Raw genomic sequence first — 15,102 nt, forward strand, 5'->3', positions numbered from 1 at the left:
GTTTTGGTTGCGCACTAAAGGATGCACTTCCTTTGTTCCATAATCCAGCCTGGTGGCAGACTTTGAGATTGCATAGTAAAACTGAGGTTAATAGGGATCAAGTCTATATGTTCATGGTCTCATCTTCTTACAGCCATTCTGTTGACAGTCCATTGACAGTTAAACTGATGGTATTTGTTATTTATATTTTTCCCCCCTGTCCTTATCTGAAGTTCTGGGCCTGTTTGCTTTTACTTTATGTTTTAATTGCATAACACTGACACTTTGTTGTTCTGAAATTCTAATTATTGTTGACAAAGTTTTCAGTCATCCAGCTCATGGTAATTCTAAGTGTTGTATCGTAGGCAACTGGACTTGTTTTCTAATTATTATTGTAATTATTGTGCTCTTTGGTGGAGCAGACAGTTAAGTGCGATTTAAACCCTGAATTGGCCACTTCCAAATAATAGGGGGAGTTTGAGTACATCTGATTAACTCCCAGCATAATCAAAAATCTGACGCTGGTCACATGGATTAGATTAGAATCTTGTCTACTGGCAATAGGAAAAGGAGCCAATTGCCTATTTTTCTAGCTGGTTTAACCATATTAAAAAAAACAAAAAAACAACTCCATATACAGGCTTTTTGTAGGTGATGTAATTATTTAAACTGCAATAGCTGCTATTTTGGTTGCCAAAACACACAAAATTTACATATTATCACATTATAAGTTGATTTTAGTTGGTATTCACACCTCTAGCCATAACGGAGCTACACACACACTCATTAGGAGTTGTGTTTCTGGCCACCTGGCGAATGACAGTCCATTATTGTCTGTTAGCTCTGTTTTTGCCAAATCCTGAAGGGGATATTTGGCAGTCTAGCTGCTGTGCCACTGTGTTTGCTATCTGATTGCTTACGTCTGTTATTTGGTAATGGGCAAGTGTAAAGTGGGTTTTTAAGAGCTTTTTTGCTGAAAACAGCTGCCTGGTGTGGCTGAAAATGACGCTATAAAAGTGGGAGGTCACCCAAAATGGTGAAGTTGTGGGCTGAATGGCTAAATAATGAGCTGCAACTAGTTATAGAGCTCAGCAAAGGTAAGGGGAATTGACAATTTCTCTGTGGGTTCATAACTACAAGCCGAAACCTCTTATGTTGTCTTCAAATCATTATTTGACACTTGGAGTTCTTCTGTCACTAAGTGCCCAAAAACCTAAATTAATATTCTACTTCAGACGTAGGCTTTTTCAGTAGTGATTTTTTTATTTCATTTTTTTTTTAATTAATTGGTTTTGGAGATTAAGGGCCACTCCACACAAGTTAAATGCTCAGTCAATAGCTAAGTACCCTCTTCTGGCCCTGGGATTAAGATTATTTTGGGTATTTTATAAATACTTCAGTCAAAACCATCCTTTTTCAAACCTGGAGCAAATAACACCAGCCCACACACTACCTCTCTGAATAGTAACAGATTAATAGTGTCTTCACAATGACACAAACAAACAAACAAACAAACATGGGAGAGTCGCTGCAAAGCTTTGCAAGCCGAAGGCAGCCAGGTGATAAATCGCCTTTCATTGTTTCGCCATAATGCAAGCCTTAATTATCGCTGCTACAAAGTTTACTTATCATTTTTATGATATAAAATCAGGAATAACATCATTACTAGTACTCGCCAAAAGGCAAATCAACTAGAAGCATTAAAGAGTCCGCTGATTTTAAGCTTGTTTTCCCTTCAGTTTGCAAAACTGAGGGCAGGATAGAAAAGACTTAGCCTGCCTTTTGTCTACCTCTCTCTGAAATGCCAACGTTATCATTGTAAACCGCATGTGTACAAAAAAGCATGTGTACAAAAAAGCTTGGCAAGCGAGCATTGGCAGCAACAAAGGATAGCAAACAGGTCATCCGGTGCTGCAGCTATGACATATATTTGCATGCTAACCCTGAAGTTAGCATCACCTTGGTTCCCTCGACAAAAAGCCGATAAGTTTTATGATACTCACACATTTCATTCAACATGATAAACTTCACCGATGAACACCACTTTGATGATTTTTGAAGCGTAAATGAATCAGCAGAAATAAAAAGCTCACCTCAGGCTATGAAGGAACTACATGGTGGCCGTATGATTTCAACATCATAAGCGTCTTACTGCATTATCCTGCACATACTTATATAAACATATACACTATTGTCATAGTTCAGAAATTCTTTCATCATGAAAAACTAAAAGAAAAGGGGTTATTATGTTACCATTGCATACATGTTACCTTAGCACCACTGGATATGTGGCAGGCGACCGAGCCCCGGAGAGCTCAACTCAGCAGGGTTAAACTGGTAATGGAAAATCAGTTTTGCAACATGAGCTTGTGAAAATAGCCACAGATCATCACAACCCACTATTTTTTGACAGGAACAGAACTAATAGCAAAACTTGAGGAACCATTAAGGAAAAAAGTTTGTGGTGCTGACAGCATATTGAGCAAAACTGGTGAAATACACTTCAAAGAAATGTCGGTGAGCCATTTCATCCTCAGTACAGGTAATTTCCTGACAGCTGGAATGAAAGCGTTATTATCTCCAGACGCAGTAAAGAAGGACTAATTCCCCATAAATGACAGAGGAATACTTTTATAATGGCCAAGCTGTACCGCTGTACAACTCATGTTACATCAGACTGAAACTTCAACTTTCTTACTCTTCCGGTTAACTTGGTAGAGTAGGTGGATGCAAAGGACTGGACCCACCAAATTTACATTAGGTTTATGCCTTAGCAATGACCAGAGCAAAGAACAAGAAGTGATTGATATAAGATGATGTGCAGCGAGGCAAGACGGTTATCTCAGCCCCCTGTACTTCACAAAAGAAACAGGCTCAGAAATTGGAACCGTGGAAATGTAGTGAATTGTGTCCCGAACTCATAGACATGGAGATAACATTTTTCCCCTTTTGCAGTTTAATAAGGACTTCTGCTCAGCTTTAAAGACAGTGTACATGTGAAGCCCGAACTTCTTACAAAAGCCTGAGCTGTTATCATAAACCCAAAAGAAGCAGATGTGCAGTATTTTATACTAATATTTAGTTGTCTAGACTAAGAAAAACCTTGACAAGTGTGTTAACACAGACAGACTTTCTGCCCAGAAAGGAAACATTGTGTTCACTCCAGAGACATCGAAGCATTTCTTTCCATAGACTATGAATTGTGCCTGATAAAGCTGCTACAAACCCTCTCTTCACCTTAAGTGTTTATAATTGCTGTCATTTAAGTTATTCTGCACGTATTTTTGTAAATGTATCCAATGCTTTTTAAGCACTGGTTGTTCTCGTGATATTTGTGAGCAACACAAGAATTAAGAGTGCTTAATTCATGAGCGATAAACTGTGTTTTAAAAGTTATCTGCCTGTTGCCTTTACTTGCATGCATATGGCTTATACAATGTATGTAAATAAAAGTGAACATGTAGAGAAACACAGATAAAGGTCAAATTGAGTTTCTTCCTGCAAGCTCTAAAAAGAAGAAGGGAAGACAAACTGCAGTCTGACTGTCAGCATTCATTCTCATTTCTATTACATACGTATATCAACCAGAATGCAGATTGATTGATCAGTAAACTGCCTTGTTCGGGCTACTGTCGTCTGAAGCGACAACCATAAAAAAGCGGAAAATCAGCTTCAAAGCGTCACAAGATGAGTCCCAAATTGACCACACAGATGTACCAAAAAGTCACGCGCAAAACAATCACCAAGGGACATAAATCAACCACAAACTGATGCAGAATGAGCACAGCTAAATGCAAAACCCCCACGGGACTTAAAATGACCACAAAAAGACGCATACTGCCTACAAATATCTCAAATTGACCAAGGAAAGTCACAAAATGACTACAGAGGGTCCAAAGCCACCACAAAGGAAATGGAAAATAGGACATAGAAACACAAAATGACAATGAAAAGATACAATGACCCCAGCAACACAAAGAACCCAACCACAACGAGGCAGCTAATGGCTGTAAACAGAATATGATTGCAAACAGTGGAAAAAAAGGCACAAAGAGTCTAAAAAAACAACCATAGATAGACAGAAAATAACTGCAATGAGACATTGCAGATAGTCACCTCTCAGCCATCTCTCTGCACAGCAATCGGCTCAGCTGCCTTCACCTGCTTACCTGTGATTCCTGCTCCTCTCTGTAAACCAGCTGAAATCCCTCCACTTTGGCTCAACCTGTTCATCTGCCCTCCCCTGTCCTGGTCATGTTTGATCACTACAAGAGGAGCTGGAAAATGACTATAAATGAAGTGGCCACAGCTTGCTTTATCTGCTGTTATACCATATCAGCTCCTCAACGGAATTTTAAAACTGCCCACTTGACCTCTCAGGTCAGCACTGATCCGTTGATCGCTCCCAGAATTAATTTGAAACAAAACATTTTGAAGTAGTTTGGACACTACACTTCAACAACCTTCCAGAAGATCTGAGATGTTTCTTTCTTCCTGTTACTTTAAAATCAATGTTATTTGCTTTTAATCAAACGTTACGCAGTTTTTTGCATTCTATTTCTTGTTGCATTCTTTATTGATTTTGAATTGCACTTCACTTACATTATTCTGTGGATTAAACTCAATTCAGTACAACTCGATGTCCTGACACAAGGCCAGCACTTTGCTCAAAATACATCTCATCACACTCGTTTAGGGGCTCATTAGCATGTTCATGCCAATAATGCTGCTTCGGAGGCCTCGGAGATGACTCCTCGCGATCCACAAGCAAGTCCTTGCTTTTGCCTCTGTCCATGTGGCATGACTGCAGTTTGAGTTCAGCTGGCCCGGTCAGCAGGTGAAGTTCAGCATTCACGTCATGAATCCCTTTCACAAGGACACCTGTTTGCTCCAAGCGATAAGCGGCAGCTGTCTCCCGCTGCTCTATCAGCAACGCTTCTGCAAGGCAGCAATGAGAAGAGAGGGCAGCATGGGGCCCTCTACCAAGTATTTATTACGATATGAGTGTATTTAAGAGTGTGTTCTCCATGCTGTCTTTATCAGTATTATCCTGTGTTTCTACCTCTGTTTGACTTGAGCCTCGTCCTGTGTCACTCTGTGGAACGTTGCTGTTGTTTTGTTGCTTGAGTTTTTCCTGAGTACTAGTTTGCTCCTGATTCTTTGTTTTAGCTATTTGGTTTGTACTTTGTAGTTCGGAGATTTATGCCTCTTGGTTGTTTTGGATTTACTTAGCTTTTTGTGAAGTAAAGCTCACCTTCTGCCTCCCTGGTGTTTTGGATTTGGGTCCTCACCTTTTTACCACCAATTGTAAAACAGATTAGCCTTTATTTCCTTTATTCAAAAACAAATTGTTAAAAGTCTGCATGTAGCTTTGAACAAAAAGGTGAACAAAAAGGTGAGTATGGAAGGCTAACAATTTGGTAGAAAGTGTTGTTTAAATATGTATAATGTGGAATTAAAGCACTCAACCTCACTCCATTCCTTTTTGAAGACTGAACATTTGGATTGATGCTTACTGCTGTCTGCAAATACCAGCTGATCCTGGAGTATGCTGTCTGGATGTTTCCTGGCTGTGGCTGGTCACTGTCCAGTGGAACGTCTGACTGGACCCCCGACAGAGAAAAACTCTCCGGTGATGGCTCCAGTGTGCTCAGCCATGTCTGTTTTGACAGTTTCATGGCAGTAATAGTATGCCTGGATGGCAGCACTCATTTCATGATGTCATTTTTTTCTTTTTTAAATTTCACATAGAGTTCCTTCGTCTGTACTTTAATTGCAATGGTAGTGTCCTGCCATTCTTTGCTTTTCTGGATCAGTGATCCTACTGCTGGACCATGAAAATTAGATTTTCATTCTGTGAAGTTTCTCTCTGTGCTGAAAAGGTTGTTTTGTCTTTGCTGCCCTTGGGTGGGATTTCCTTCCATTATTTATTTTCTCCTTTTGTTGAGTTAAATATGAGCAGTCAAATGCCAGTGGCTTGTTGTTTTTCTGGCTTGCACGCGACACTGAAGCCTGCTGCAGGCATCCTGTTCAAGATCAAATGAAAAGAATTAACATAAGACTGGTGGCTAAGAATAGACCTGGCTGAAGTTCTGCACCTAAGTCCCATTTTGTATGCAGGTGGTACTCCAATCCTTCCAGTATGTCCAAATAGGATGCATTGAACAATAAGTTGATCGAATGAGAACGAGAAAGTCAAGGTAGGGTTTTGTTTGGGGTTGATGGATGGCGTAAACAAATACAGGACTTTGTCTATGGGGTCTGAGGCACTTGAGACGGTGATGAGATGGAAAGCCTTTAATATCTCTTGGCCATTGAATAATAACAACAGTAAAAACACGGCAAGGGCATGTTTTAACTCATCGCCCTGTTGAGTGCGTCAGACTTATTTAACAATTCTGAACTATTGGTGTCCCAAAACTGAGGAGAATCGGAGTGACATAGTTTTACGACTAGCACTCCTCGCTCACTGTTCTTTTAAATCAAACACTTGACGTGTCTTTGTTTTTTCAGAAACTTAGCTAAATAGATCTGTTGCATAAACCTACACAAACTGCAACACATGTTCATCTCTGTTAACATGATGTCCTGGCTATGGATGAGGATGAAGGTCACCTGAAAACGGACAGACTTCTTAACAGACGTTAATGGGAAGGGCTTGCATATAAACTGCAGGCAAAATTGTATGCAATGAACCCAAGTTGAAAGTATAAAATATTGTTTGATCTAAAAAAGGACCCAAAAGCAAAACACACTGGTAGGCAGATTAAATAAACAGAAAGCAAGCTTTCGTATCAAAGCTAAAGTACAAAATCCACAATGCAAGCAACAGAAAGGCAGGCGAAGGAGACGCCAAGAAAAAGTAAAGAGTAAAGGAAGGTGAAGGTGAAGGAAAACACAGACTTTAATACAAAGGGGCTGACTAACTAATGAAACAAGGTTGTACGAAGAATACCGAAGGGAAAAAAGACAAAGACAGGAATTGAAAAGTGAAACATGACACATGAGGATATAACCTTCAAGATAAAACAGGAAAAGAATAAACCAAAGAATTACCATACAAAGTTTATAATTAAAATGTTTACTTTTATGCGGAATCAGGAATTATAAAACACGAGAGTTAAATTATGAGTTAGCCCCAGAGGATTGTCTGTTTTAAATTTGTCAAACAACACCTTAACAACATCTAATTTTTAAGTTTGGGAATGGCTGGCCTAGAGCTTATATCAAATTCTTCTGAATAAGCTCAAAGACATGTTAACTATGCCACGAAAAGGAGTTGGAGCAGATTAATCAATGGGTGAATGAGTAAGAGAAATATACAATTATTGTGTCCAGAAATCAAAACTTACAAAAACGTGGTAGCCAGTAAAGCCAATAAAGGTGAATGAATGAAATTAAATGGGTTGTTTTGGCATCAAACTTCCCTCAAACATTTAAGCCTTTATTCTGAAAAGGAACCTGGTCAGACATTCATGCATATCATGGCTGACCAAACATACCTGGTTGGCTCCGGGGGGAGCAGGGAGAAGGATATTGCACCTTACAGAAGGGAGAGGGAATCAGAAGATGCAGCGTTGGAAAATCAACCTCGACCTGCTTTGCCATCACCACCTCATTACTCCATCTTTATGATATATGTAGGCACAAGAGCGTACTGATCCAAGTCTGTAACATCTCTGACAGTTGATTAGCATTTGTCCTACATCTGTGGATCTGCCGAGATGTCTTTTACGAGTGCAGAGCAACTGCATCATTCAGATGACGCTATGTTATAATGAGGGTAATTACTGTGGATGATGTACGGGACCAAATTGATGTTTTTTTTCTCTGTTCATTTATCCACATCCTAAGACACCAGTGTCTGATCAGACCCTTGTAAAGCAGTGAGATGCATTTGCATCTTTTCACATTAACCACAGCTGGTTATCAGTGCGACTCTCAGTCCTCCTTACAGAGCGGCTGTAATCTTCTCCGCCTTTCAGGGTGACATGTCAGGGCTCTATAGTTGTGGTCCCCTGGCATGTAGGGCATGCATGGCTTGTAGGAAAGACTGACACGTTGGATTGTACTCGCCAACAAGTTGTAAATGCTTTATTTTGGCCATTTTATGTGTTTGACAATAATTATCCCCTCTGCTAAGGAGGTTATTTTGGTATGCTTTTATGGATCTGTGCACGTGATGTAGTATTCATGCTCTCATCATTAATTTGTGCAATATTTGTTTGTAAGTGAGGTTCAGTTTTATTATCATTGCACATAGCAAGTTCCAGTACATTGTTATCTTTGAGATCTTAAACACATTTTAGAGGATAACAGACTGTTTTCCTGTGAAAAATGTGACATTTTGAAATTTGGTTTGAGAAATTGTATTCTTCTGAAGCTCTCCATGAATACAGTTGGATGCACAGTAAGTGCAAAGAACATGTTCTCATTAAATCTTAAATAAAGAGGAGAAATTATCAATTGAGGTTTAGTTTAATTAAGTGAATGTCCACTTTCTTTGTTTTTATTTGAAAGCACAAATTTTTAAATCCTGTCCAAGGTGGACATAATTGTCAAATATGTTGCAGTTAGATTTTCTCCTCTGTGTTACATCCAATGCCGTGTCTTAGTTGATAAAACGCGCGTGTGGCCTTCAGGGCTGAATTTTAGAAGAGGTCCTATCTTCTTCCTCTGCCCTTATCTTGGCACGGGCGTCCTTCACGGGCCGTATAAAGACCAGAGACGCGCTCTGTTACTTTGCTGTCACTGCCAAAGACAGACAACATGCTGCCTGCTGTTGTAAAGCTCTGCTGTGGAATCTCCTACCCCCATCTGAGGAGCGTGGCAGGTAAAACACTCTTGGTAAACTGAAGGAGGACGATTCTCTTTTCTATTTTCATGCAAATGCTTCAATCCCGGTAAGACTACTGAGCTTTTTTCCTCTCCCATATCAATCGCGCAGGCCTTCAACGCACAGCGGTGGCAGTGATAGGCCAGGAGATAACTCACCTGCAGAGATGGGGACAGATCCAACATCAAATGAGAGCACACACTGGAGTAAAGAGTGATGGTAAAAAAAAACAAAAAAACATATTCTTTTGGTTTTGTCACTTTAAAATAATTTTTTTTTTTTGAAGCATAGCTGTTGAAGATTACAGAGAAGAATCTTTTACAGAGGCCAAACGTGAAGATTTAAAGCCAGCGCCATCGAAGGAAGACAAGCTGTTCTTTGTGCAACAGGGCCGAGAAGCGATGAGGAAGGCTCTCAGTATGTTAGAGGACGAGGAAGGATGGAAGGTCGAGGTCACAGAGGTAAGATCCGCTTGATTTAAGTACCATCCAGACTCTTGCTAATTAGACTGACTTGCATCCTTAAGATCTGCCTATGTGACCATTATGATTATATATATCTGCCTGTTTGTTGTGCGCCCACTCAGAGCGACAGGGACGTGATCCGTAGCAAAGTGCTGCCGGGGGCCAGGAAGGTCTTCAGGCTGGAAGCGGTCCTGGAGGCCAGCGTGGAGGAGCTGTACGACATCCTGTTCGTCAGAGTGGAGGAGATGCACCAGTGGAACCCGAGCATACAGCACATCGAGGTTAGCTGCTGACCTTTTTTGTGACTCACATGAAGCTACTGATAATTGGACGTGTTGCCATGGCCGCCGCAGCCACTTTTTACAATGCTGCTCTTTTTTTTCCGAAGCACTGTGGCTGCGCTTCATTGCCCTCAGATTGACACACAAACACACGAATGCGCTGAAGTAAGCTTGTCATTGAGTGAAGGTGGGTCGGACACTGTCCCCACAAAAAGCCTTGAACAAAAGAGAGTGACCGAGGTGGGAAGAAGGGTGACGTGCCAGGCTTAAAGAGAGGGAGAAAGAAATGGATGAAATGGAGTTTTGAAGAAGGACCAGTCATCTTAACATCATATTTTATGAAATACAAACCAGTTACTACTTATATTTTGAGTCATTTTCTATTTGAAATTTTAGCAAATGTGTGTTTTGTAGTCAATAAAAAAATACAGTACATTTTGATCCTTTGCCAAAAAGCTATGATAAATTAATCATTGTATCAATTTACATACATTTAGCTTATACTTATCTTCAAACATGTGATCTGGAGCTCTTCCTCTAGATGGAGGGCCCACTGAGAAAGTCCCCAGAATGCCTGAAATCACATCTTTTAAATTAAAAAATGTCCCACACACATTTTAAATGCTTTCTGCTCCCACGTGTGTCATCAACTGTGAAGCTATAACCAAGAAAAATGCCTTAAGTTTCAAATTCTATACAAGGAAATGGCGATTTTTTTTCATTTTATACATTTTCAAACTATATTGGATTAAAGGGTCAAAAACACATATTTTTACTTTCAATTAATCCATGTAGATTGTGTTGGTGTGAGTTGCACAGTGGTGGAGATATCAGCCACAGAAATAATCTGCCTTGTTTCAGATATCATAGATTTAGATTGGTTGCAAAACTGCTCTACCGATTATCTTGAGTAACCGGGTCATGATTTCTTGAAAGAGACATTGCAGTCGAGTTTTGAGCACCACAAGCCAAGCGCCATCTTGTTTCATTATAACCAAGAGATTTTGGGGTGAACTGTAACTTTTCTTTTAACCTTCCAAAGGTCTAGTTGACTGTACAATTCTGTTAAGAGCTATGATTAACTGATTGAAATATTAGATGAAAAGTAATTGCATTTCAGGAATCCATGTACAAACCAAATGGTGTGCTCGTGTCTCATCTTGTTTTAGGTTCTGAAGCAGGTCGGACCTGAAACAATGGTCACTCACGAGGTTTCAGCCGAGACAGCAGGAAATCTGATTGGCCAGAGGGATTTTGTGAGTGTCAGACACAGCTGCAAACAAAAGTCCGGGGTTTATCTCGGAGGAGCGGCGGTTCAGCTTGAGTCCTTCCCGCCTCAAAGGGGCTTTGTGAGGTAGGATTGTATTCAGTCCTGTGACAATTGTTGTGTCTCTATATATATATTCACATATATATTCATTTAACGTTCTCCCTGAGTACATTCTCAGTTGTCAAGGTGATGTCAGAACAAAATGGAAAATAACCCCGACTCTACAGCGACGTATTCAGTGCAGTGTTTTGGTCTGACATTTTAATTTGCTCTGACAGTCTGTGATTATGTGATCAGCAGCAACAGCTGATATCAATGGCCTTGAACATGTGCAGTCACAAGTTGTTTGAAATAAAAATGTTTCGCGAGGCTGATGTCAGAGGAAATTGAAGGAATGGAAGGTGGATACTTAGCTGAGTAAATGCTACTTCCAATAAGCAAGAATACAGCCACACTTGCAGCTCTGTAAGGCAGATCACTGTTGACACAGGCGAAGGAAATGCACTGTGTCCTGAAAGCTCCCAGCGAGAAACCTTTCAAGGGAGACACAAAGCATGAAAAGATATAAATGATAGACGCAAAGACATTCAACACTCTCGCATTGTTATCTGCATGGTCTCATCTCAAGATGTGCCAGATCAGAAGAGATGTGGGACAAAGCATATTCTACGAAAAAGGGCAAAAATAACTAGAACCGCCACGATCAGTGTTACACAGGCACATTTGGAATCTAACACATCGGAAGTTGAGACAAATAAATATCATAAATAACACAAATCATCCAGAAAAAAGGCTCCATATTAAGATCATTTTTAACAGGTGTAAGTAATAATGCACTTATTAATTAATGATTAATATAGTTAGGTTGTAATAAAAGCATCATGAACACTTTTATTGTTGAGTTATGAGTTATAACAAACTTCCTTATAGTTGCACATTTATTGAGTTTAACTAACATACCTATGTCACTGTTAAACCTTTAACAAGCTTTTGTGTTGGTTTATTAGTATTACTATATAATAAATTAATTAGCAGTCAACTATTATAAACATTTAATAGTTTTTTGCAGTTAACAGATCTAAATCTCTCTTTTAATAGCTAGGACCTCAACATAATGTGTTACCAGACTGCTTTATGAAAGAATACAGGGACTTTTGATCTTGTAAATTATGTTTTTTTTTGTATTAGATTCATAATTATCTTTTCTGCTGGGATGCAGATGAGAAAATAATTGACATTTAAAAGTGAAATTAACTTTGTGCCCACTGTGCATACTTGATCTGCCATCTGGACTGTTCGGGAACAAACAATGATCCTAATCTTTAATCCATTTAAAATGATTGAGGATTAGCATCAGAGGAGGAGACTTTTGTGAGACAGGTGGGATGGAAAATGAATAATCACAATTCACTGTAAATTGAAGCTAATAACAATGTACCCTTGCTAAGGACTTCATGATGAAAATTATGAAAATAGTTCAACACAATCTCTTGTTTCAACTAAGAAAACTTGTGTTGTGTGCCTTTTGTACCGAAGTCCTTCAGGGAGGCTTTCTGAGACATACATTCTGTTTCATTCAATTCTCTCTCATAAATGGTGTCACAAACAGTTGTTCGGGGATTAAGATGTCAGAACAGAGAGAAAAAAACATCATTGACTCCACAATAATAAATCCAGTTGGTTTAGGTTCAACTCTTTCATTTGGTCTATGTATCTGCAGTCTTGACTTTAGTGTTTGAGATACAAAGGTTTTATTAGAAAGTTTCTTAAATAAACTTGAAGAATGTGAGGATAGAGGAACAGCCATTGTATAAAAAGTTATACTTGGCTGAGTAAACCGATTAAGACAGAGCATACAGTCGCGATGGCAGCTGATAAATGCTGATAAACACTGAAAAAGATAATATAATAGATTAAAAAATACATTTAAATACATGTGAGGAGTTGACATATGTTCGACAAAACACATATATTTTTGGGATACATACATATACATTTTGGGATATATACAGTGATATATTTTTCACAATATATGAAAATGTTATTTTGTTTTGAAAATATATTACAAAATACAGTGCTAAAAGTACAGTCTTATAATACATTGTTAATATTTACTGACATATTTTTAAAAATCTATTATTTCAGATATATTTTGCATACTATATTACTAGATAATACATTTTGGAAAATATATAGTAATTTCTTTTTACAATGTGTGAAAGATGTATTTTTCTTCCAGAATATATAACTCAATAATATATATGTACATTTTGATAAGACATTGTTAATACATACTGATATATTGGTGATTAGAAAAACAGCAATAATTGGTATATTCATCTCTATATATATTAAAATATATAATTTATGTACAAAATAATTTGTTGTAAGTCAATTATTACGTATATATTTCAATACATAAAAGGATGACACTAATTTCCAACATAAGCCTTTATCAGTTCTTCAAAATGTGTAAAATGTGTATATGTTACCAGGTGGGCATGTTGTCACAACACTGTTTGTTTATCTGACAAAAATATATGTTCTACATACGAGAAAAATATATTTACGTTTTTAAAGGGTAAAATTGGAAACATTATATAATTGACCTGATGATCACCCTGGAGGAAAAATTAATTATGCTATTAATGTTATTGATTATGTCTTTTTATGTTTGTTTTTATGTTGTACTGTAATAAACCTCTGTAATGTGTTTGTGTGCTGACAGAGCCGAAGACGGACCGACCTGTATTGTCATCCGGCCTCTGGACGAGGACACGAGAAAAAGCCACTTCACATGGCTCCTCAATATGGACGTCAAGGTAAATCCATATGCGCTGTGTTCTCCATCCTGTCGTGGGATAATAGTAAAAGCATCTGCACGCTCCCTTTTGTACAAGACTCAAATTAATATTGCACAAAAGGGAGTGTGATGCAGATGCTTTTAGTATTACTGCACATTGTTGAGTTCCAGCATTTCCACAAGGGTTTTTTTTTTATTTTATCCGATGACCTTCTCAGACTGGACATTTTCTTCTGTGTGCACCAGATAAACAACCCATGAACAAAAATAAAACCGCAAACAACTTGTATATTTCAGTAAAGCATGGTGCAAAAATGATGTAATGGTTTCAGTCCTGAGGTAAGCATCTGATGAATTGTTGCTTCAGAGGCGCCTCCAAACATTTCAGCTCTGTGTCTGGTACTTTAAAAAATCATACTCTCCCGGGATTAACAGCACAGAACCCAGCAGACACAATTCACAAGTGGTAGCTACAAATAAACAGTTGAGTTGATATATAGATGATAAACCTGCAGGTGGGTGGAGCCAGATATAGCCGTTGTATTTTCCCAATTCAAGTGGTAGCATTTCAATGTGCAGGGAGGTTCAAATGAAGGACTCTACCAAGCTGCATTATGGGAAATGTAGGATCCAGCCTTTTTGGAACTTTTAGGCCACAGAAATCAGGATATCTCTTCTTCTACTGCTTCGATTTTGACCATTTGCGTTTTGATCTGTTCTTTTCTGTGTTCCCTAACTTTATAGAAGTTTAATGCAGAATTAATGGGTTACCCCTTTAACTCAAACACTTCCCGATTACCAGGACTGACACTAACCAAAATACAACAAGGTTTGTTAAACACTTGTTATTGTCATTCTCAGGGCTGGCTTCCAAGGTCCATTGTCAATCAAGCTTTACCCCGAGCGCAGCTGGATTTCACCAGACACCTCCGCAGACGTCTCACCGCAAGCGCCACCCTGGGTTGATTGTGCCCTTGGGGGCACCCACATCTCGGCAGCACCCTGTCATCGCTCCCTGGGGAGAGACTGGGAGAAGGAGGCACGGTGACAGCCTGGCTGCTCGAAACGAACGCTGCCCTTTCAGCGGGAGCAGAAACGCTGACTGGGGGAGGTTTCATCAGCCCAGTGCCAGCCTGGCAGAAGGAAGTTGGCTTATAATAGGAATGTAATGTCAACGTGTGTCACTCAAACCTCATTAAGTTTTCAGGAGTAGGAGTCATCGCTTGTCCGTCGATACACAATTGCATATGACGAAATTAATAAAGAGCTTGTTAAATTCACCTGATTCTTTTTTCATCCCTTATTATTATTTCGAAGTCCTCATAAGTGGTAGCAACACATCATAACTGACTGCATTTCCCCTTGAATGGAAGCTTTTCCAAACAAAGACTTAAGGGAACTTGATTACAGCAGCTTTAACAAATCACACACATGCCAGCCTCTTAATGGAAGTAAGATAAATCCCAGGT

The 15,102-nt window shown here is 39.0% G+C and overlaps 1 protein-coding gene across 2 annotated transcripts; it reads left to right on the forward strand.

Moving 5' to 3' along the window:
- The first annotated feature begins 8,730 nt into the window (after positions 1 to 8,730).
- Positions 8,731 to 14,918, forward strand: star2 (steroidogenic acute regulatory protein 2). 2 transcript variants are annotated; one of them, XM_030400848.1, is made up of 7 exons: positions 8,731 to 8,812; positions 8,927 to 9,034; positions 9,107 to 9,276; positions 9,402 to 9,560; positions 10,730 to 10,914; positions 13,559 to 13,652; positions 14,495 to 14,918. In XM_030400848.1, exons 1-7 carry the CDS (start codon positions 8,749 to 8,751, stop codon positions 14,597 to 14,599), a joined length of 885 nt encoding a protein of 294 aa, XP_030256708.1. In that variant the 5' UTR covers positions 8,731 to 8,748; the 3' UTR covers positions 14,600 to 14,918. The 2 variants fall into 2 exon arrangements, with proteins under 2 accessions (XP_030256708.1, XP_030256706.1); XM_030400846.1 differs by having other exon boundaries at positions 8,737 to 8,812; positions 9,140 to 9,276.
- Positions 14,919 to 15,102: the final 184 nt, after the last annotated feature.

This window comes from Sparus aurata, chromosome 20, assembly GCF_900880675.1.
Source record: "Sparus aurata chromosome 20, fSpaAur1.1, whole genome shotgun sequence".
Lineage (NCBI taxonomy): Eukaryota > Metazoa > Chordata > Actinopteri > Spariformes > Sparidae > Sparus > Sparus aurata.

Excerpts from the sequence above, each read along its gene's own strand:
- star2 (XM_030400848.1), top strand. The coding sequence starts at position 8,749 with ATGCTGCCTGCTGTTGTAAAGCTCTGCTGTGGAATCTCCTACCCCCAT. Across the intron at positions 9,561-10,729 it reads CGAGCATACAGCACATCGAG|GTTCTGAAGCAGGTCGGACC; the intron begins GTTAGCTGCTGA and ends ATCTTGTTTTAG. Across the intron at positions 10,915-13,558 it reads CCTCAAAGGGGCTTTGTGAG|AGCCGAAGACGGACCGACCT; the intron begins GTAGGATTGTAT and ends GTGTGCTGACAG.